General features: G+C 30.2%; 1 protein-coding gene across 1 annotated transcript in view; it reads left to right on the forward strand.

The window, feature by feature from the left end:
* LOC129218844 (uncharacterized) overlaps positions 1 to 23,888 on the forward strand; it is a 130,425-nt gene that overhangs the window by 18,409 nt on the left and 88,128 nt on the right. The window contains exon 2 of the mRNA XM_054853166.1: positions 10,201 to 10,336. Within this exon, the coding sequence (XP_054709141.1) occupies positions 10,201 to 10,336 (136 nt within the window). The remainder of the gene's footprint in view (positions 1 to 10,200; positions 10,337 to 23,888) is intronic.

The following is a 23,888-nucleotide window of genomic DNA, read 5'->3' on the forward strand; positions in this document are numbered from 1 at the left end:
CTTAGGTTAATCCAAATAGACAAAACTCAGTAAATATTTCAACTTTTTTTTTCAAAAAGTTGAAAAAACAAGTTTTCGACCGTAAATTGCTTTTTAGCGCAACATTATTGGCCAAAAAGTATAGAATTACGGAAGAAAAAAGAGAATTTCAAAAAATCATGAATTGAGCTGGATAATCTCGATTTTTTCTTCGTTTACATTCCGTTACTTGATAAACTGTGACCTTGAAAGAAGCGTTTTCAATGTGGTGACGGTCCCTAAAACGTTTTTCGTTAATAACTCCTGTTCACGGAATGGAGTGAAATTTTGTACCCTGGCTGTATTTTGCGGTCTAAACATAATTATGTAGCAAAAAATAGGGGTTCCCATTTGAAAATCAATAGTTGGTGCTCATTTTTCTTTTCATATGGTCCCTTATCAAAATTTTACCTACGTAGTTTTAAAGAAGACTTTAAACCAAGTCGGTTGACACCTTTCTTTCCTTTCTAGCATGTATAATGGCCGAATAATTAAAAGTGTTTCGTTTTTTTTTCTATGACTGTACCAAACTAATGTAATGTGTTATTTTGATCCCGATCAATGGCATATTCCGATTATTAGAATATTTTTTCGTGGCAAAAGGGCTATTCCAGCTGGTTCGGACGTACAAGAGAAGTCTTAATACTGAAATTTGAAATTAAAATGTTGAAAATTTGATAAAATGTGGATACGTAAATTTGCAGCTTATGCGCGAACCAAAAACTGTAAAGGAATGTAAATATGTTCAATGATATATGTAAAGAGTATTAAAAGGAAGCATGTAAATAGTTTTTGAGCAAAAATTTTGAACATTTGGATTTTCAAAAAATATTTAAAAATTAATTATTTTGTACCTTTTTTTTTTTAATTTAGCTGCAAATGCGTGATTTGAAGACATTAATATTATTTTTTAAAATTATTTTTCCCATGTTTAGAATGACAATACACAACTTTTTTTTTTTTGGTATTAGGAGTTACTTCTCGAAAATATCCTTTTTTCGGCCCACCCTACTGTCTAGCCCTTCATGAGAATGTTAATATTAAAAGCAGTTCTCCTTCCCGCTACAAAGTAAACATAATGGCTATGAAGTTATCGAAAAGTGAAGGAACATGAATAGATAAATAAAACGGGGGGGGGGGGGGATTGTATCTAAAACAATTAGATGATGGGGGGAAATGGTGATTATGCTTGTGTTTTGGAGGTCATTTTACATTAGAATTAGCAAGAACGGTGTCAAAAGCAAGAACATGGTTTTTTTTTCCGCACAGTGCAATTGTTTTCCTTATTAATTCTTCTCAATATTATAATGATTGTATTTAGCATAAAATAATATATTTCATAGCTAACATAAATTTAAAAAGAAGAACTTTTTAAGTCGCAATAAGAAAATTATGCAAAATTATAGTATATCATTTTGGGGAAATATTTATAACAATGACGCTTCGATGTCCCTTAAAAAAAAGAAGGGTTTTTGTGTAATCATAGGTTTTGAGTCATTTATTTTCCCTATGTTTTCCTATAATACGTAATGATAAAACTAATAGATTGGTAAAAAAAAAAGACTTGGTTAAGGGAAACATTAATGTTTTTTCTAGGACGATTTTGACGCTGATTTCAAATATTTAATCGGAATTTCCCCATCACCCACAGTTTTTGTGTAATCATAGGTTTTAAGTGATTTATTTTTTTCCGGTGTTTTTCTATGTCACGTAATGTTAAAACTCATAATTAACAACTAAAATTTTGTCATAAGGACAAGAAATGTGGAGACAAATAGTCAGGTTTGCTGGTATTGCAGTGGTAATATGGTAGTCAGTCTTAATGCCACCCCCATTTTTGTGGTATACGCTACCTGAATTGAATCATTTTCTGTGTTTTTAAATTTGAAGGCAGACGTAAAGAATTCATAGATTTTACTCTAAGAAACATGATTTAGTATACTGAAATTTTATTGACTCTGTACTGGATATGTTTGTATTTTAATATCAAACAGATGAGACTTGGTATTAACTCTTTCGAAACTAGTTTAATACTATTGCATGATTGAAACACGTTGCCTTGGGTATCACTAGCATATTCACTCGAAATTAATGAAACATATGGAGATTTGTAAGTCTTTTTTAGATAAAATTTAGTACTACACATATCATGGGACAATTATTTCTTGCCTTAACTTAAATTAAACAAATTTTATTAACTGCTTTCAAACTTGTCTAGTGTTACAAAAAAATTTGTGGGTGATCAAGAAAAACTGTTTGCATATTTGAATTCAGCGCATCATTTTTCATTACGATCAGATATTTTTCTCCGTGTAACAGAAAAAAGTTTTGTAGACTAGTGTAATTTTCTAGTTAACAAATTTCTAGTTGACGCACGTAAATTTTTAATGTTCCTATTTGTAAGACTAGCAATTGATCTTTGAACTATACATTTCAAATTTAGCTAAAGTTAAGTAAATTGGCTAAAATAATACATTTAGATGCCATTTACTGTAAGTCTAATGAGTAACCCTCAGTTGAAAACGAATGTTTTCAGGACAAATAAGGCACACTTGTCTTGAGTAAAAGAGTACTACAGACAGTTTCGACACAAAAATTTAAAACTAGGTAAAACTTTTCGTTATTTCTTTACAACGTACGTCTACGTACAAACCTTATCACGGATTAAATATGTGAAACTACAAATCTTCTTAATTATGTGAAATATACTTACTTTTAATGTTTGGAAACTTCATAATCACAATTTACTAACATTGTTTTTTTTTCTTTTTTTTCTGTCTTTGTATGCAAAAAACTAGTAGTTATCGATAATTGTTTTCAGATTCAACTTAGTGAAGACTGCCGATTGTGTTATGAACAATTCTGCACTGTAGAATAATTTATGAAAACACGTTCGTATAGAATACGTACACAAAAGGAACTCTTTTATTTCGCTTTGAAAAGATTTGCTCCTTCAGAACGTAACTAATGAGAAAGCAATATTTCACATCTTTCACATGATGACAAGTTGACTTAAGCAGTAAATATTTTATCACTAGTTTTCCAGCTAAACGGAAAAACAAACTATTGTTGTGCAAAACTAGTGGCATTTCCAATTTAGCATTAAAAAATATATTAGTACATTCGAAACTGCGTTTAAAATAACAAATATCGTATTTTTGGTTTTCAAAACATTTTAAATTCATTTTCAATACGTTTCATGATCATAGTTTTGACTTATTTGAAAGCAAAGAAGACTTTTGTAGCTCTAAGACTTATATAACAAGCAAAATAGCATTAATAATCCTCTTATATAACACCAAACATAAACTTAAATTTCTGAGAGAGCAGTGTTATTTATTTCATTATTTTTTAAGACCTCATACTTTAATTTCATGACTTTGAAAGCAAATAAGTTAATTAGACAAATTAATTAAACCCTCTTTTTTTTTCATTTTAGGAGAACGTTGTTAAATGCAAAGAAGGCATAAATGTTTTTTATTATAATTATGCTAATTAATAATACCCCAAATTGTTCCCATTAATTTTAAAGCTCTATAAGGCTAACAATGGTTTGGTTGTGATTTGGCGCATGAGAGTTTAACTTAAAATAAGAACTGAACCATTAAATGAGAAAGTGATCATGATTCTTAACATCTGGTCTTTTGAGATTAATTAAAAAAACCGTGCGTTATATAAATCGCGCAACTTTAACTTTCATAGGTAAAAATCAAATCTTTAAAATAATGTGAACGAATTTGAAGATTCTTGATATTGTTTATCGTTTTTTCTCGATATGATTGGAGGAGTATTTTATATTCTCAGATTATTTTATTAAGTTATTATTATTTTTTAATTTTTAAAAATCTTATGCTTCGGTGACCAGGACATTTTTTTCACATAAATCATTGCATATCATCATTTATAACCATCAAAATAGCTGCCTTTTTGTTTTGGGTTTTAGACCCGAAGTTTTTAGAAAGCTAGGATTTCGCTCAGATAAGATCAATTCGGATAGACGAAGGATTATCTTTGCCAATATATAGGTGAGGAAAAAAAATTTGAGAGAAACCATACACGATTATGAACTTTCATTGTGACGATTTATATTATTTTCGAGCAATTTATAGATCATCATTTGGACGATTATAGGACTATTTGGACGATACATACATACATACATACATATATATATATATATATATATATATATATATATATATATATATATATATATATATATATATATATATATATATATATATATATATGTATGTATGTATATATATATATATATATATATATATATATATATATATATGTATGTATGTATATATATACATATATATATATATATATATATATATATATATATATATATATATATATATATATATATATATATATATATATATATATATATATATATATATATATATATACTAGCTGACCCAGCCACGCGTTGCTGTGGCAAAGTAGTTGGATTAAAATAATATTTTACTCATTATTTTGATAGAATCAAATTAATATTTTTAATAGAGCTTAAAATAGTATAGCCGATTTTAAAACGTATGAGATTGATAATGGGCGTGTTTCAATGTAAAAACGATTCATAAATGTTCCTGGAAAATAATGGGCAGCCGATGTGGCCAATTTCTGCCAGCAACATGTCTTGCCAAAACCAGGAACGTTTTCCGATAAAATTCAGTAACCTTCCTGAAATTACCTCGGAAGCCTTCTGAAAAATTCAAAGATCTTCCCGTCTGAAGCTAGTCACGTTTCTGGAATTTTAGTGTACACTTAGGTAGGTATAAAACAAAGCTTGGCAATATTCTGATTTATTAAGGAACTTCCATAAGCAGTAATGCAAACATAGCCAAAGCTTAGCCAGAATTGCAAGCAAGTATCGAGAATTTTTACTCATTAAACGCTTCGGATTTATTTTTACAGTGGAGGCTGAAGCAAGTACGTAATGAATTCAGTAAGTACTAACTAAATTTTCTATGGGCAAAAGCACTTTACGCTTAGTAAATTTTGCAAGTATGACTTCGACCAAAAAGCAAAAGCAAAATAACTTGAAAGTGATAGTAAATATCGAAACTGATTGTAAAATATCGGAATGTAGAAACTAAGCGCAAACCACCATACACTTTTAGATTCTACACTACATTTTATTCGTCTCAGCTTTATCTATAGTATGTAATCAATAACTTCTTTACAAAGTACACTAAAAAAATTAAAAACATATAAAAATTAAATTTTATCAATGAAGTAGATAACATTGACTTCGAACTATTATTTCTATTATTTGAAAACTGAAAATTATCTAAGCACTAAGTTGTGCACAATGTTCTTGCTTAACCTGTCTTTTGCTAATACGAAAGGTATGATTGCTTTCACACTTGTGAGTAGGCGATATATGGTTGTCCATGAGAGAAGTATGTTTCAAGTCCAAACTGAAAGTAGACATTGTTTGGTCTTGAGATCTATTTATGGTCTTTGCAAAAGCTAAACAAATCGGAAATTCAACCCTTCCAAATGTGTTTGAAAATTATGACGCTATTAATGGATTACGTGGCACTCCTTTAAACTTTCCCGTGAAAATTGTTTACTTTTGATGAAGTAAACATGCATACTCTAGGTGGGTTTAAATCGCGAAAAAGAATAAATTGGCGAGCCAATTTTCAACCGGAAATCGTGTAGTTGCATTCCTGGTGTATCCAGGGAATTTAAAAATTCAGTTGGAATGTTTACGATTTTGTTTTCATCGACAACTGTATAGCCTTGTTCAGCATCAACGGTCAGCATTTTTGTCCAGCCGTCAGTAATGGCTCATTATTCGCAATAATTGTAGCTAAGCCAGCGTTATTGCACTGATTTTCTCGTTGCAAATCAGTGTTAACTAAGTCGGTGGCCCAATGATCAAGTGACGGCATACCATAATGACTAAGTGGCAAATTTGAAGTTAAAGGGGCCCAATTTCTGCCAGTAACATATCTTTCAAAAAGTAGGAACGTTTTCCATTTAAAGTCAGAAACCTTCCTAAAATTATCATTAAATCTTTCCGAAGAATTTCAAAACCTCTCCGATTCGAAACAATCATTTTACTAAAACCTTCAGAGATAACCTAAGTAACAGAAGTAACTAAGCATCTTTTTCGACTCATCAAGAAAGTACCAAAATAATAATTGCAACCATAGCCACTGCTAAGAAGGACTTGCAAGCATGCACAAAGAATTGTACTTGTTTCTTACTCTTGGAAAGTTACGGAATCCAGATACTCACTTGCTCCCATTGGGAGTTACGTCAATCTGGACGGGCCATGACGAAGGTATTGAAGTCAATTCTCATCACTGAAATTCATTAACCTTTCTGAAAATTATCCTGGAATCTCATTGATGAATTCAGTCATCTCCCTGGCTAAAAGCCAGTCGTGCACCTGGACACCCCTCCCCCTTCAGAGAAAACTTAGGTAAGTTTAATAAATAAAGCTTGACACCTTTCTACTTTTCCAAGAAAGTTCCAAAAGTATTACTAAAATCATGACAAAAGGTAAAACAGAATTGCAAGCAAATTCTATGAGACTTATTCGCCGGCAACTCATGTAAAGCTACGGAATCCAGAGGCTTATTCACTCTCCTTCGGAACTTAGAAACTATAGACGGAACCTAATGCATTTGAAGCCGATACACTAAATAAATATACTCAGTTAACCTTTAAACTGGGAGTTAAAAATATTTTTCCCAACAGTGAGATGTCTGCATGCATGACGTTTGTAGCAATTCATGAAACGTTTTGACGCAGATACTTGATTTTCAAAAGACATTGTTGAGACCTATTAAATCCCTACACGTTCCACAGAAATAATCAGTGACATTTCGTATTTTTTTACAGTTCTTGTAACACAGCGTGGAACATTGGTAAATAGTTTTATTTCTGAGAGTCGTCCGAACACATTAGTTTTTTGACACAATGTAATAAAAAGTGTTTTTGGTGGTTGAAGTGCTCTTCGTAGAAAATACAGGTATCTTCGGTAAAATAAACTCGTTGGTCGTTTTCAAAATTTCGTACTGCAAGATGCTGGACAGAAAGGTCTTTTTCGTATATGGGGAAACTAAATTATTCCAGATAGCTTCGTTGCTGCTAATATAACTTACTCATCTCTCATCGTGTTATTTCGTCATTTTTGTCCATATTTCATAAATTAAATGCGACCAAATAAGGACCTTTAAAAGCGTATTGGCAAAAGTACTGAATTGGTTTCTTGAAACAGAAAAACTCGACATTAACAGAAAAACTCGACTACTAATCCAATTAAGTTAGACCAAATTACAGATAGGTATGAAATTTGATAAAAATCGGTTCAGTAGTTTCGGAGTTTACCCCGAACAAACATCGTGACACGAGATTTATATATATATATATAGATTTTGGAGCTACTTGACTAGAATACATTATTCTAATGTCGATTCTCTTTCAAAATTGTTAAGAATGATCTGAAATATATATCGTGTTCTTTAATAAATCACCTCTGAAATTCTGGACGCAGTGAAGATAAGAACACTATACAAGAGACAAAATCACATTCGACAGGAAAAAAATCAGTAGACATGATTTAACTAAGAAATAGGGAGTAATGTAAGAATTCCTCGCCAATAACGTCCTGCGATGGTAACTCAAACTCTGCAAATATGGCTCTTCTTAATTTTTGATCTTTTCAACAGGAAATGACTTCTTGTAAGGTTAGGTCTTAACATAGCAGAGTAAGTTTATATCCTCCGCCGGACAAATTTAACTTTGGTTCAGAACATATAGGGTAGAGCTTTTCTTGGAGGAATATAAAAGCAGACTCCGAATGTATTTATTAAATAGCAACAAGCTAAGAAAAAGTTTACCTAAGCACTCTGGTGACTATACATGGGTTTCACTATGGAAATCTTTAAGAGAGCTTATTTCCCAATAGCATTGTGATATAGAAAGTTTTTTAACTCTAACTCATTGAGAATTAAACCGTTTGGCCTCATAGAACTTCCGAATTTTTCATGAAACGTTATTTTATTCCGAGGCTTATCGCCAATTTCAGTTTTGTGTAAAGTTTCCTTTTTTGCATACATTGCACAAATGTATTATTGATATAGATAGATTTTTCATTGGTGACATGAATGAATCACCAATGTCCATTTGGGCTTAAAAGTCTACTTTCCCAAAAGATTGGTATATTTACAAAATTAAAATTGATGTATTAGCATCTTCAGTGAGTATTTTCTTGCTTATTGGCAGCTATAGAGTTTCAATTTGTTCTTATATTTGTTAAAAAGACTAAATTGGAAATGTTACTAAAGGGCAACAAGGCATTTAAAGGCTAAGTTTCTGCTTTTGAAAGTACTTAACTAAGATTTGAACATTCTATCTTATTTTTGCGTATGAAGTTAAACTAAAAAATGGAACACATAATCTTTGTTTATATTTACAGAAACAACTCACAATTCTTTATTTGAAAAAAATAACAAAATTTGCAAGTTTTACTAATAAATATATCATATAATTTTTGACTTTCTAAAATACCTATCAGGGAAAATACCTAAAATAAGAAAAAAAAAAAGTCAAATTTCGTTGCATACTAATGTGACATCATAAAAGTGCATAGGATATAAAAAAAGCAACCCGTTGAAGATTGATTCATGTTCATGCTGAACGACTTTTTTTTAGTTACTGTGTTAAATTAAAAACACGACAGCTAATGTTATCGAGTTTTACAGCTTAGAAAGATCAAAAAATAAAAATATTTCGCAGATCAAGTCTTTTCAGAGTTAGGAAGTAGTTTAAAAAGTATAGGTACATGGAGCCCGCTAATTGGAATAGCCAATTTTCCTCGAAAAATTATTCTAATAAGCGGGATATTCCAATAAACGGGATTAAAATAATAGACTACAACGGTTTGGTATATTGAAAATGTATTACATTATGCGAGATATGCTTTTAAGCGATAGGGAGTGTTGCACCTTGGGACACTTTTCATATTTTAATTTTTAACGTCAGTCATAACGCATCAAATTTAAAATCTAAAAGTCACATTAAAATATTCCAAAATACTTCTATGCAATATATTTTGTAAAATTCAGTTTGAAAATACAATATTGCCAGCCATTTTTAAGGTAAAAGTTCCAATCTGTCACAAGGTTCAACATCCTATTGTACTATGGGAGAGTCTTCATGATTTAGGAAACAGCCATATACTTAATCCAATTTTGCACCAGAAAAAAAATCCTTGGTACTGAATTAAATTATGAATAATTAACGTTGTATTATGAATAATGAATTATGAATTATTATCTAACATTAAATGTGTTTAAAAGACTACATAAGATTAAAACATTGTTCTATGTTCGTAAACATATCTTGATTATTAAGAACCATGCATATGTTGTACCTTGGAAAGTGTCCTAAGGTACAAAATGTTTGGCTGTCCCAAGGTACAATAACTACGTTGTTTATGAAATGATGGTCATTCAGGATGCTCTATCATTATTTTCTCATAAGCAAAATGTTTAAAGTACTACTCTTTTATAAAAAAAATAAAATTCAGTTGATTAAATTTACAAATACAAAGACAGGAAAATAGTTCAAAAGTGAAGAAAATATTTACTTTTGAATCATAAATTTTTTTTATCACAAATCGTCAATTTTATTCATTTGATGCTGATTTTTACTATGACACCATTTAGTGGTGAAGATAACTTTTAGAAAATACAAAAACATGGCTGCTAAAAATATAATTTTAGAAATTAGCAGTGTTCCAAGGTACAACACTCTCCCCTGTTCTAATAAGCGGGCTTGACTGTACAAGTAAACTACTAACTGTCTTTTGATTTCCATTTCAGTATAAATAACTAATTCTAGCGTTTACAGTTACAAACAATATTTAATATCTATCGTCTAATCTGTAGAGATCTGTATCACTATAGATATTGTCTTTAATTTACACAGTACAACATGTTTTAAGTTCACGAGGATGTATATACAGAAAACCATTTTTAATGTTTTACAGTAAACTAAAGCCCGCTACGCTTTGTCCTTTTTTTTTTTTAAAGGTGACCTAGTTCTTGCTGAAAAGTTGATTTCATGTTATTGAACAGCGTTTAACTTTTGCTGATTATGCCTCATTTTTTTTTCTATTATTTAACATAGTTTCTTTTATTTCAGCTTGACAAATCAAACAGTAGCCATGTCTTTCTAAATTCAACGGATTTGAACTCAGAAGGACTATATGGTTGTGAAGTCTCAGGAGAAGCGCCCTCTTTCAGTACAGCAAAATCTGAAGACGAAATGCGTGTTTACGGTATGTTGTACTATGTTTTCTAGAGTTGAGATTTAACTTTAGGCCTGTTTTTTGTCTATTTTATTTTTACATACACGTGAAAAATGGTAATTCTGGCCTTCCTTTTTTTGTACACGGTTTAAACATTAAACAAAGAAAAATTAATTTGCTGTGCCAACACTTTTACTAAAATTACGTTATGTTTAAGTGTAAAATGCACTTAAACTTGTTTTGACTTCAATAATAGATAAAAAATTACGTAAATTACAAATAGGCAGCGATTAGCACACATTATAGCAAAATTGATCTTGTGTCAATATTTTTTCTACTTTTGTCTTTCGTTTAAAAATAACATTCTTTTTTTTCCATGTAAGTTTTTACTTATTCTCCCTTGGAACTGTGTTTAAGTATTATAGACGTTTTTCCAGTGCAAGATTTATACATATATTTATCTAATGACAGCAATTGTATAGACAGCACGTAGAATGAAAAACTTTTACAAATACCGTTAAATAACTAAAATAATGAAAGTCATTTAAAACCAAAACATTCAGAAGAATATGAATGGAAAAAAATGAACGGGTGACTTAAGGTTCAAGAAAAATATACATAAACTGATATAGAGTTACAGCATTCAGAGATTATACTGGGTTTCTCACAAAAGAAGGGACTTTAGCAGTTCATAGTACGTACGCATCTATTCTCAGTCTAATATTCATTTAGTATGTATCTTTTGGCCAGGGGTGTTCTTATAGGCCGTATGTTCTAAAATATTTTTTGACATTATGTATATGATCGCATACACATATTTTGCATCATATTGTGTGCATAATGGGTTACATTGATGGGAACATCACTGCTTTTGATCCACTCAGTTCCAGAAAAAATTTAAATAAAGTTCTACATAATGTAATTTTTTATCGTACCAGTTTATTAGCATGAAAAATTTAATGTATTTTCCCCGTTAAATTTTAGTAGGATTGAGGCGCATGTTAACTTTGTTCAAACTTTTGCACGCGTTCATTTGAATTTAATCATCATCTTTTTCATATCTTACCGGAAAAAAAACACCTCGGTTTTATGAAAAATTTGTATTTTGTAAAAAAAAAAAAACCCAAGGTTTTAGAAGTTTTTTATTTGATGAATTGCTAACCTCTGTTAAGACCGTTCATTAACTGTTTTGCTGCGTCACTGTTCATTTCAACCTCCCAAAAAACTGAAGTGAAACAAAAGTTCTGACAGTTTTTTAAACAATTTACACATGGCAGCCAAGACTAATGTTTTTAATGTCATGTTCAAAATTTAACAATTTTTAACAATTGAATAAATTTTTGAAAATGAAATTGTGCTTAAATACTGGTCAGACCCATTTATGTCAGTTACATGATGAGCAACTTTCAATACTTTTAAAAGCCTCTATATGTGCTGGATTTTGCATGATGCTTCAACCATTTGCGTCCGTAATATTTCTTACTGTTAACTGTATTAAAATTTCTCGTTTTAATCATGCATTTTACAAAGTTTAATTTAGGTTAGAGTTTTGGATTAAACGCAAACATCTTCAAGTTGGTAATAATGAAATTAATGTTGCGAACTAATGCTAAATTCTCATTTTACACTCTGGCATTCTCAGCATTAAGCAATTGCCCACTCACGATGCGAAAATCTGCATTTTACTACAGATGCACATTTTTCATTAGAAATAATAGACCAAATGCGTGGGAAATCGTTGGAAATGGTATATTAAACCATCGTTGCGTCGTTCGCAGAATTGTATAATACAAGTTGGGCAACAATAAGGAGTTTATTTCAGGTGAGAATCCACAATAAAGAGTGACATGATATGTATTTTTCAGTTTCGCTGTTTTTTTTTAAATATTGTTTTATTAACTGCAGTTTATATATACACATCGCGATTGTGTGTGTTTGTGCTTATGTGTGTAGTACACATACTTTTTCAAACAGGAATACCCATTATTATTTTGAAGAGGAAAAAGATGACTTGAAATTTACTGAAAAATTCCCTTTTTAAAAACCTTTTTTAAAAAAGGATAAATTCGAGAAAAAATGGTTTACATTGACCCAGAACAACATTGTTATAAACTGTTACATTTTGAACATGACATTAAAACATTTTTCTGAATATGTGTAATTAAAAAAAAACAAAAGCTGTGAGAACTTTCGTTTCTATTCTGTTTCTATTTCAGTTTTTTGAAATGAACAATTATAAACACGCCTTAATAGTGGAAAAGCATGACATTGTCAAGTATTTTCCTTTTTGGAAATGTTTAGAAAGAAGTTACTATTCCCAATTCATCTGAAAAAAATAACCTTTTGAATCCTTTTTTTTTCTTCACAGAATACGAATATTTCTTAACGCTGAAAGACCATTCCACGGAAAACGGTCAATTTGTCTCGCACATAACGCCAGATATATTTCATTAAAATAATACTTTAAAATATTAATGAACAACAAATTACAAACTTATGTGTGATTTCTTAAGCAAAAGATTTCGCCATTACCCTTTAAAAGTGTTGCTTTTTAATGAAATAAATGAACCGTCACGCGTGAGACATAGGGTTGACTTTTTCGTGGAATGACCATGAACTGATTTTACGTTAATTTTTCTAGGAAGATGCAGAAAAGATGCGCAATAGATCCAAATGAACGCGTACAAAATTTTATTTTGCTTGGATAAAGTCACCATGAACTTCTTGTCTCTGTAGTGACAAATAGGGGAAAGTTGCCGATGCCATTTTAAATGTTTAGTTAGGAAAATAACCTGCTTTTGGTTCTGCTTTATAAAAATCTAAGTATTTCAAATCAGGTATTAAAAAACACATTTAACTACCGGTTTTTAATTGTAAGATAAAGTCATACACTCTTTAGACTACTTTTTGAAAAGTTATACCATAAATAAGCATGAAAATCTACTTAAAGATATCAGGAAGGAAAAATTGCCATTGATGAGCGCTTAACGAGGTTGTAATGCTTCGCTTTTGAATTTATTAGACAGAATAATTCTTTCCATGTTTGCTGAATATACATCTTTTTAGTAAGCAGGGATTGAACCCACCCTTTCCTACACCCCTTCTCTTTAGAGTAACGCCCATGCCTATTAAGGGAAGATGCCAACAGTTTAGAGTTTGCAGGTGTCTGCATATTTGCCATTGTTCTCACGTCTAGCGATTATAGACCATCATTCATAAATATAGAGCATCCGGGATGATTTAGTGTTCTTTGTGGGCCATTATTAGTGAACTCAGGGTGATTATTAATTCAAAAAGAAATGAAGGATGACCACTACATGTCAAAGGAGTACGCGTTGATGCAACACAGGCTCATTTCCAACTGAAATGAAATTGTCATTGATTTTCACACTGTCAGTATATGCGGAATTTTCGATACAATAGCAGTTATTATCCGCTGTATGCGAGGGGTTCGAAATGCTCAATCAAATCACCGAATAAATGAGATATTACCTCAAAGGGAGCTTTCACACAACTATTGTCGAAAAATTTCTCATTTGTTTTCTTTTTTTTTTTTTTTTTGAGTATATTTTTGACAAAACTATTACACACTATAAAAAAAATAATTTGAAAAATAATAAAGTCCAACAATTGACTTTCTTGGAAAAAAAAAACATGTTAAATTTGAAAGGATGCAAATGAGTTTCACTTTATATATAGTGGGATGCAAAATTTGATTATAATTAAATTTGGCTTAATTTTTCGCTATTGTTAATAAAATGACTCTTTATTTTGATGTGTAAAAATGTCTAATTAAGAAAACAGCAAATTTATTTGTTTCAAAAACTACCTTAAGACCGCAACAAATTAACAGCAACTTCCTAAGCACTAGTAGTAGAAATGACATTTACTTCGTGCATTTCGTTCATTTAAAAGTTTTAATTTTATTTTCGTTGATTCACTATTGCAGAAACGTTATAATTTACTGTTTACGTAATATTTATGAACAATAATATAACAATAAGGTTTATAAAGAAGCTAAGTCTCGGTTTTATTACTTCAAACTTGTAAGTGTCAATTAAAACAAGTCAGCAGTTAATTCCGTTATTGATTTGGAAGAAACCAAATTTGTTTAACGACTAAAATAGAATCTTCAGTTTGAACTTGGAGATTGTACCTTTATTCATCAGTTAAATATTTTAAATTTCGTGCTGTGCGATTCTCTTTTGCGTTAATATTTTTATGTTTTTGAGGAATATTATATTAAGTTACGTAATTAAGGACAACATTTTTTTTCTCCTTTTTTTTACGGATGAATGTAAAATATTGTAAATGGATATTTCTACTCGTTTATGTCCTTCATACATTCAATAAATTATAAGCAAGAGGAACTTGATCACAGCGCTGTCCTTTTTTCTGAAGTTTTAAATGTCTCGATTAAGAGTTTTTTTTTTTTTAATCATTAATGAAAAGCTTTTTTGTCTTATTTTAATTTCATTGGCAAGTAGGTTCGTCATAAAGCAGTGAGCGTGTATTCAAAAGGTATAAGCCCTAAAAGTAAGAGGTGCACGAGTGCTTAAGTGGAAGAAGAACCAATTCCCTATGAATGAATGAACTAAACATAAAAAAATGTACCCAATAGCATGCTGATGGGTTATATTTTTAATGCGGCACGACTGCACATAGCCTATGCATATACTGATGCTTTTGGTACCTTCACTTTGTTTTCCTTACTTTTTTAATGCTTTTATGCTTTTATTTTTGTCTAAGTTCTAAGGAACCGTGACGTTTGAGTACTATTAATTCAACAATGCACTTTTTTAGCCTAAAAATTATTTTTAAATGGTAATAAATGCACAAAGCAATTTTTTATCAAGCAGCTTTGAAACAGACCCGAAAAATACAAAAATGTGTGTATCCGAGTTTTAATTTTTCCTGAAAGATTGTCTCAATAAAAAACTACCAAAATTAATGCTCCAATTTCATGCCATTTTCTATAAATAGCGTATAAAATTAAAAGTAAGACCCTACAATATTAACTTTTAGTAATGTTTTTTACTTGATAGACGAGTGGTACGGAATACCGGGTATAGTTGATACAATTTTGACATTTTGATTTCTCTAACTTTTGTAATTAATGTTACGTACCAAAACAAAATTGTGTGTAATATTATTATCATTTTCCTATTAAATAAGGATCTCAAAACCCTTGTTGATATTTTTTTTCATACAATACGTCAATTTTTTTTTTCCAAATGCATGAACTTGACCCAGTGTAGGGTCAAGTTAATAAACAAATGAGTAAACTGTTATGCTGATGTAATAGGCAATGAAATGAAAAATTTAAGAGATTTTTTTTTAGGAAGATTCTCATAAAGTGGTTTAAATATTATGGAGGATAACTGATTTACAGTTAATAGAAGCATAAGTATGGATCATTTCTCCGAAATACCCTCTTTTATTTTTTTTTAAAGAGAAACATCCTTTGCGAGTTATTTTGTCGATTCCTAAGCATTTCTGGAGATAGAAAAAAATATGAGAGTTAAATTATTACAGGTACTAACTTGATACAAACAATGTTAACTGAATTATGTTAACATAAAAATATTAGCGAATTAGCAGAAAATATAAGTAACTTCTCTCAGAAAAAATGATGCAATCTAGTCAATTTTCACAAATGCAACACAAATGCAAAATCAAACAATTTTCACAAATGCTAAATATTTTGAAAATTGCGACTTAATTCAAAAAATAATATATTTCAAACTAAACGCTCTGTTTTGATGCAAACCTCCATGCACGATATCATGTCCAAAATTATCATCACCTTATTTTAACTAGGCACATTAGGGCAGCTTAATTTGAGTAGCAAATTGTTTAATTTAGAAAGAATAAGCCGAATATATTATTTTTGAAGTAGAAAATGGTACTTGAAAATAAATGAAAAAGTGTATACGAATTAAGGTATGATTCCCATGACTTACATGATTTCCTATCATTGTGTTATACGTTTCATTTTGTATAGTTAAGGTTAGCACTACATGCATACGGAAATTACAACATTTTTTTCTTGATAAATATTTGGGTCACAGGAAAAAGTAATGTTTTTACAAACAAATAAATTTTCAACAAGATTTTTTTTTTTTAATCAGCAACGTAATTAGTACTTTCTTTACACATTTCACCATATAATGGTAAAGTTTCAAGCATGGATCAATAAAATGAACTCGTTTTGCAGAAAAGTAGTTAGCAATTGCATTTTGGATGCTAGTCACAATTTAATTTTTTTTTGTTCAAAGTGTTGCAGTGATTGGAATAATGGGAAAACAAATGGCACAGTGTCAGGAGAGTATATTCCAGCGGCTGTCCAGATAAAAGGCGTGGGTCTGAAACGTGATTATCAGATACAACTCTGCTCAAGGTGAGCCCTGGAAAGTTAATAAACTGCCTTCTGTTGTCTAACTCAACAGACTCGCCATACATTTGGTTTTCCCTTATTATTACACCCTATGAAATAATAATAATAATAAAAGCGTAAAAATTTGGCTGGTATCAAAATTACTACATTGAAAATTTTCTGTGGCACCACGTGGTTTCTTTTGACCTAGTTTGAAAATGTGCACGACACACGGCAAAAGGTTTTTGATAACGAGGTTAATTAATTTAAAATATAATACTATAAAAAATATTTGTAAAACAAACACACACCTTTATTTCCGTTCCTTCAAATATCATAACTATCATATGAAATTTTGTGAAAATTACGCAAATTTGTTTTAATTGTAGATAACTTTTATTGGATTTCATAACAGAAAGTACAGCGTAAAATGTTTCGACTTCAGTCCTATGTAGTAAGTTTTAATTATTTTCACCGAAACATGAATTTTTCTTTTCTAATTGAGAATTTTTATGATACACAATAATCAAGAATGTTTTTTGTTTTTTGGACTTAAAAAACTTAGAGCTCGGAATTTCAAGTGATTGGTCATTGGTTTTTTATTAATTATCACACATACACAGAAGAAAAGAACAGACTGATTCAAAATCACTCGGAAAATTTTAGGACAAAAATCAAATTTTTATTTTTATGGAACGACTAATTATTTTACGAAAACCTGCCAATATGTGCATTCCAAAAGCATTTCAGTGATTAATTTTTAAAATTTAAAGTAAAATATATATTTCAATTAAATAAGTGCAGTTGTTGTAGTATTACGAAGAATTTATTCTTTAAGTTTTAGCGTAAAATCAAATAAACATTAATGTGCTTTTTATTTAAAAAAAATAAATAAATAAATAAAAAAACTTAACCACACCTACTCAGTCAAATTTTTCTTATCTTTGAATTACTTTTAAAATCTATTGAATCTTTAAAAAAATATATCTTTTAGTTCAAATGGCTTAATATGCAGTATATTTCACCTGAATATGAATTGAATGCTTATAATTAAATTGATTGCATTCCTTTTTTCGTTGGAAATTTTAGCATTTATAAATAACCCGGTCTTGATAGTTTTGACTGAAAATTCATTGTTTTACAAAAACACAAAATGCCTTAAAAGCACATAAATTTAATTGCAAAAAAAAAAAAAAAACAGCTTTCAAAGATGAAAAACATATGCGTTTTCGATAACAGCGCAATTAAAATTGCGCCGTGTATCACGGAAAGTTGTATTTTAACTTAAGAATTAAGTTTTTGCTCCATTTCGCTTAATGAAAGTACCTGTGATCTCATATTTTTCCATGACAACTTTATTCACAAAACATAGTTATTATCAACTATTTGCTATGGCATCTTTTAAATATGTTTACGAGCTTTGTAATGTTGTGAATCTGTTATTGTAATGGGTTTGCAATGAGTTTTTCAAGTTAAATGGCATAAATGGTACTTCTTTAAATGTGATTTTTAAACGCGTGCGTTTCCTGTTTTTTTTTTTTTTCTTTTTCTTTTTTCAGAAAATCTCAAAGAAACATTCATGTAACATTCTTTTTTACTAACCATTAATAAACGAGCAATTAATATTTTACTGAAAAATAGAATAACGTTTTGAGTACACACAGAATTTGATGTAGTTTCCCTTGACTGAAATCTAAAAATAGTTAACGCACTTATAGCTATCTGACTGGAAAAAAATGGGCAAAATATTAAACGTCGTGAATTTAAAGTTGATAAGATAATGCAATCTCTAACAGATTATTTATATTGATCCAGCAACGTAAAAAATTTCAAAAGAAGGAACATCTGATTTGAGAACGAATGTCTGAGAACTTTCATATTGCCAATAATTATATTGCCAAGTATATTTGGCTAATATATTGCCAAGTACATTTAAACTTAACATGCAATGAAAATTCACTATTGTAAAAATATAACCTTCAATACAAGATTTTTTTAACCTCTATAGAATTGTAATTCGAACTAAGGTAAGCACACCTGTAGTGGCCGATGCTTCAATGGTGGCCACTTCAAGATTACTTATATACATAGAAGAAAGAAATGAACAATAATATTGTGATTCATATACTTAATGCAACTATGTTATTGAATCAATTGTATTCATCAGTTATTTGAATCTAAAGTAAGTAATGTAAATTCTTCGGTTGGGAGAGTGTCAGATGGCCACTAAAGAAAATTTCAGATTTTGGAGTAGCCACTACTGGATTAAATTTGAAGTTTGAGAAAAAATGGATAAAAAATGAAGAAATTGAAATTCTGGCATTCTTAGAAATTAAGACGATTAAGAAAGAGTTGGACTATAATACGCTCATTGAGGTTCAAGAGAGGTAATTCATATCGTAGACCCACTGTCTAAAAATAAACTTAACTGGGGCTACTATTTGTGCGTTTTAAACCTTGAAGTGGCCACTACTGGTGTGTTTACCTTATATATAAAAGAAACTGTTCAAGAAAAATATCTCAAAGTAACACACCAATCTTAAATTATTTGAAAACGAAAAGTCTTACTGCTTTTGAATTTCAACTTAAACAAATTGTTAAAATCAGAAAATTTTGAGCAAATGCTTATTTTTATATTTATGAGCTTACAATATTTGAGTAGATTTAACTGGAATGTGCCGGGTGAAAAAAATGTTTTCCAAAGTGTGAGAATACTAGAATACTAGAAAAAGAACTCTCTCTGACTAGAAGTGTCTGATTTTAGCAAAAGAAGATAAAAATGAAAGTTTTAGAGAAATAACTACTTCTAATTGTGGGACAACAATATTTGAGAAACGTTAAATTGATTGTTAATGATAAATGAGTAAAAACTACATTTCCATCAGCATTCATATTTAAAACTTAAAAAAAAAAAATACTATCGTTACATTTTAATTTAAAAAAAAATTAATATTGAGAAAAAAATTTCTAGCAGTTTCCTTTAGGAAAATTGCAAAACGTATTTACACGAATTATGTATAGAAATGTCGATACTGTTAAAGATATTTTGTAATTAAAAAAAAAATAAATGATATCCTGTGTTCATATAGCGTTTTAATTTAAAGAACAAAATGACAAAAATCAATTCAAAAATTTCAACTTTGCATAAAAGATCTGCAGGTCCACTTTGAGAATCGTTTAGTTAGAAAATATTCCCGTAAATAATTCCCCTTATGGTCGAATGGATGAACTGTGGGCGGTTCTAGTGGGTGTGAGTAATAAGCTTGACAGCCAGTCTGATCACTCTTGTCCATTTTGAAAGCCTGTATTTAGGTAACAGAGATCACGTACTGGCAGTGAAATGCTAACACCAAACCTCACAAACGTAAAACTATGCATCTTAATGTTTTCAACGTTAAATTTAGCGTAAAATAGCAAACTTGGATAACGGATAAATCCTTTGAGGAGCATAAACTTTGAGTTGATCGAATATGGAGGGAAGCGGCGGGAAAAAAAGAAAGAAATTATGAATTATTTGTATTCGATAAATTTCCTTTGTAACTTATTTGTAAAAAAATTCGATTTACAAATAAGTTACAAAGGAAATACGAAGGAAATTCCATCCCTACTCCCGGTTTATTTTCGAGAGTATGGGTTTTCAACAGCACACGTTTGCATTACAACCTGCAGTTGACCAATACCTTCTTTAAAATATCCCTTTTTGCACTTCCGGTAAGAAGCAGATCCAAAGTTCTACCTGCAAAATGATCCGCTTGTTTTTATTTTTAGATAATTTCTCATCGCTGCTTCTACCGACTTACAATCAGTCGGTTTTTTGGTCAGTTTAACCGGAATCTAATGCAGTACTATGAAGAATACCTCTGAAACAGTCTCTATGCAACCTCAGATACAGGTGTTTGCATGTCAATGATGATCACCATTTCTACTTGCAAATGTTGCGAAGTTATTTTCATGCAATATGTCTCGTAGAATACATAGTTTGTGGCTAGAAAAGGCTGAATTACTTGAGCTATAAAGGTTTGCGACATTATTATGTATTACAAATGGAATGATGTGGCTGTATTTGTGCATTCATTTGGAATTGTTATATGCCTTGAATATTTTCGCTTTGAACAATATTGAATATTTATCATTTCAAATTAGACTACCACAATAATTACCAAGCCATTCAACGAATTGAAAAAATAAATAAAACTACTAGAGACCTTTTTTTTTTTTTTAACTATCCATTAATCACAAGTTGATATTTCTAAGAAAAAGTAATGAAACTCAGAGTACAAAGCACCAAATAAAAAAAAAAAAAAGATTTTCCAAATACATAATAACAGCTAAACTGAAAATTCATTGTAGTGGATATTGTTTTGGGGTTGTAGCTAATAATGCCTTAACTGTTATAGGAAGCATTGTCACAAAAAAAAGTTGACTAATCTGGAAAGGCTGATGATGATAAAATAAAAATCTTGATATATCTAGAAATGTCATGAAGTGAAAAGAAAACGAAATTAAAAAAAATTTAAAATTAAAGGCATGGCAGAAGAAATTCAGTTAAACTCAGTCTGCAATTAGAATGGAAACTGCTGGTGGAAGAAAAACTCGATCCTCAGCAAACAAACGAGATCGATTCGTCTTCTGTAGTCAATACAATCATTAAGTGTAACTCAAATATCGCGTGAGATCTGTCAGGCGATGTCTTTGGAAATAGAGAACCGTTTTTTCTCTCATTTTCCCAGTACTTTAAAGAATATAAAAAAAGAAAACGGAATCCCCTATGACTGCTAAGATATGCACATTTCACGTGGCTATTTCTTATTCAAACGGACGGAGATACTTTCCGATAAAAGGAAAGAAACGATACATTTGTTTATTTGGAGCCTCATTGAGTTGCCATGTTTCCTTGCGATGATTAAACTGACAGTTAAAAGCGCTTTTTATTGTAATATTTTTCTGAGACCCAGAGCCGAGATAAAATTCAAGGGCGTTTGTTTTGATTAAGGCATCGCAACGTTTCACTATTGTGCAAGACGATTCGAATGTCAATTAAGTGGGCCAGGAATCTTTTTTCATTTTTTTTTCGTTTAACAGTCTCATAAAAAGTACTGCAGGTATTTTTTCCCCCATTATGGTGAAAAATAAAATTTGAAAGTACTGCATTGTTGTAATAAATTAATACTTTTAAATCAAAAGAAATCACATTTTAGAAAACATTTTAAAATACTCAACATTTCTCCTTTCATTAAAAAAAATATGATAAATGCCTCCCAAACAAAGCAGAATAAAAAATTTTAGAAAACTTTAAAACAAAAATTTAAAATTTGTTTTTAAAAAAATACTTTGAGATTTACTTTTTGAAGCTTTGTAAAGTTTCTTTTTTTTTCTCTCTCTTTTTTGTCAACGCATGGGAAAAAGAAAGTTTCAAAACTTAAAAATTCAAATTCGGCAGCTAAAAAAAAGTACTTGCTTAGAGCCCAACCCATGCTAGTTTTTCCTAACCTTAGGGTAGACCGGGGCACGTTTAAGAGGATTTTTTCTATAATTTTTCAAATTTTTATGTTTGAACCTTGGAAATTTCAGACATAGGGGGTTTTATAATTCAATTAATGAAGTTAAAATTTGTATGTTTAGTTGTTGCTCAGCTTGTGTTCTTAACCGTACAAAAAAAATGTTTTTTGAGTCCAAGTCGGTTGCGTAAACTAGCCCGATATCTTAGTGTTGTTTCTGGGATTAGATGTCTTACTGTTGCTCTGAGGAGACGATATAAAAAATAAATGACGATCAGTTATTGAGCTGAAATGTATGCATGAGCTGGAACTGACTTTATACAATATTTTTTTTTTAAACTAAAAGCAAAAAATAGGCGATTTGAATCATTAAGTTTTTAAGATAGGTCATTTCAAGCAACATTTTACTTTATAGCATCTTAACAGTAATAGATAAGTATAAAATTAAAAAAAATGCATAACTAGACATCAAAGAAGAAATTTTTTGGACAAAATGAGTGCTGAAATTACCCAACTTCCTAGACCTCCCTTTCTTCCCCTAGCATAATTTATTTTTCTTTTTGACTAACTCCAAGGATTCTGGGTGGTTACCCCTCCCTCCTAAACTTCCAATTCGCTGCATCTATGTCTTTCTCTTATATGGGCAATTCTCTAGAATGGTGTTATTTTGCACTCCGAACTTTTCACTTTTTCATCTTTTCACGAAGTTTGTAATTTTGCATTATTTAGAAAGGCAAGATATGTATTTTTGTTAAACTGCAAAAGTTCACAAAATATTTCATTTATTTTAGAGATATTTGGGGTTAAATTTTTTAAACTGGAAAAATTTTATGAAAGCACTTTTTCTTCGATTTCCTTGATTTTGCTTCAAGAATTTGTTGATTAACTAGCACGTCATTTAATTTATTATCTTAAGCCAAAACAAATATACGAAAAATGCTAAAGTATTAAGAAATTTTAAAAGTTCTTATCAGATAATTTTTTGTACGAGTTTCAATTAAGCTTATGGACAAGGGCGTGCACAGGGGGGAATAAGAGACACCTGCTCGCCTGCGTCCGATCCTGAAGGGGGCTCGAGATTTTTAAAATGAGGAGTAAATTATACGTAGGGACGTAGGGATAAACAATATGGAGGGGCCCCGCAAAAGTTATAAGTGACAATCCCCAAAATGTCTGTACATGCCCCTGTTTATGGAATAAAGCATCCATAGTTTTAAAAATTCACTTCCGAAAATTCAAACATTAAAAATAATGCACTTGATATGATTCTAACCTCAATATTTCTTTACCATCCACATGTTTAAAATTTTACACTGGATAGTAATGACATTTTAACATATTTCACCTGACAAGACATCAAGTTTTACTTCTTTCGTAAAAATTTAAACTATTTTGAATAAAGTTCACTAATTATAAGCATAAAAAGAAGAAAATTGCACACTTATGTTAAAAATAAGTCATCATGATTAAGGATGGAAATGAGTGACTTACATTTTGTTCTTAGTTTTTCTTGATTTCTGTTCATGAATTCATAGATTAACTAGCACTTCATTGAATTCATTATCTAAAGTGAAAACAAATATACTAAAAATGGTAAAGTATTGAGAAATTTTAAAAGTACTCATCAGCATTTTTCTTATAAGTTTCCATTAAGCTTATGAAATAAAACATTCGTAGCAAAAAAAATAAAAAAAATCAAACATTTAAA

The sequence above is a fragment of the Uloborus diversus genome, chromosome 3 (genome assembly GCF_026930045.1).
Source record: "Uloborus diversus isolate 005 chromosome 3, Udiv.v.3.1, whole genome shotgun sequence".
Lineage (NCBI taxonomy): Eukaryota > Metazoa > Arthropoda > Arachnida > Araneae > Uloboridae > Uloborus > Uloborus diversus.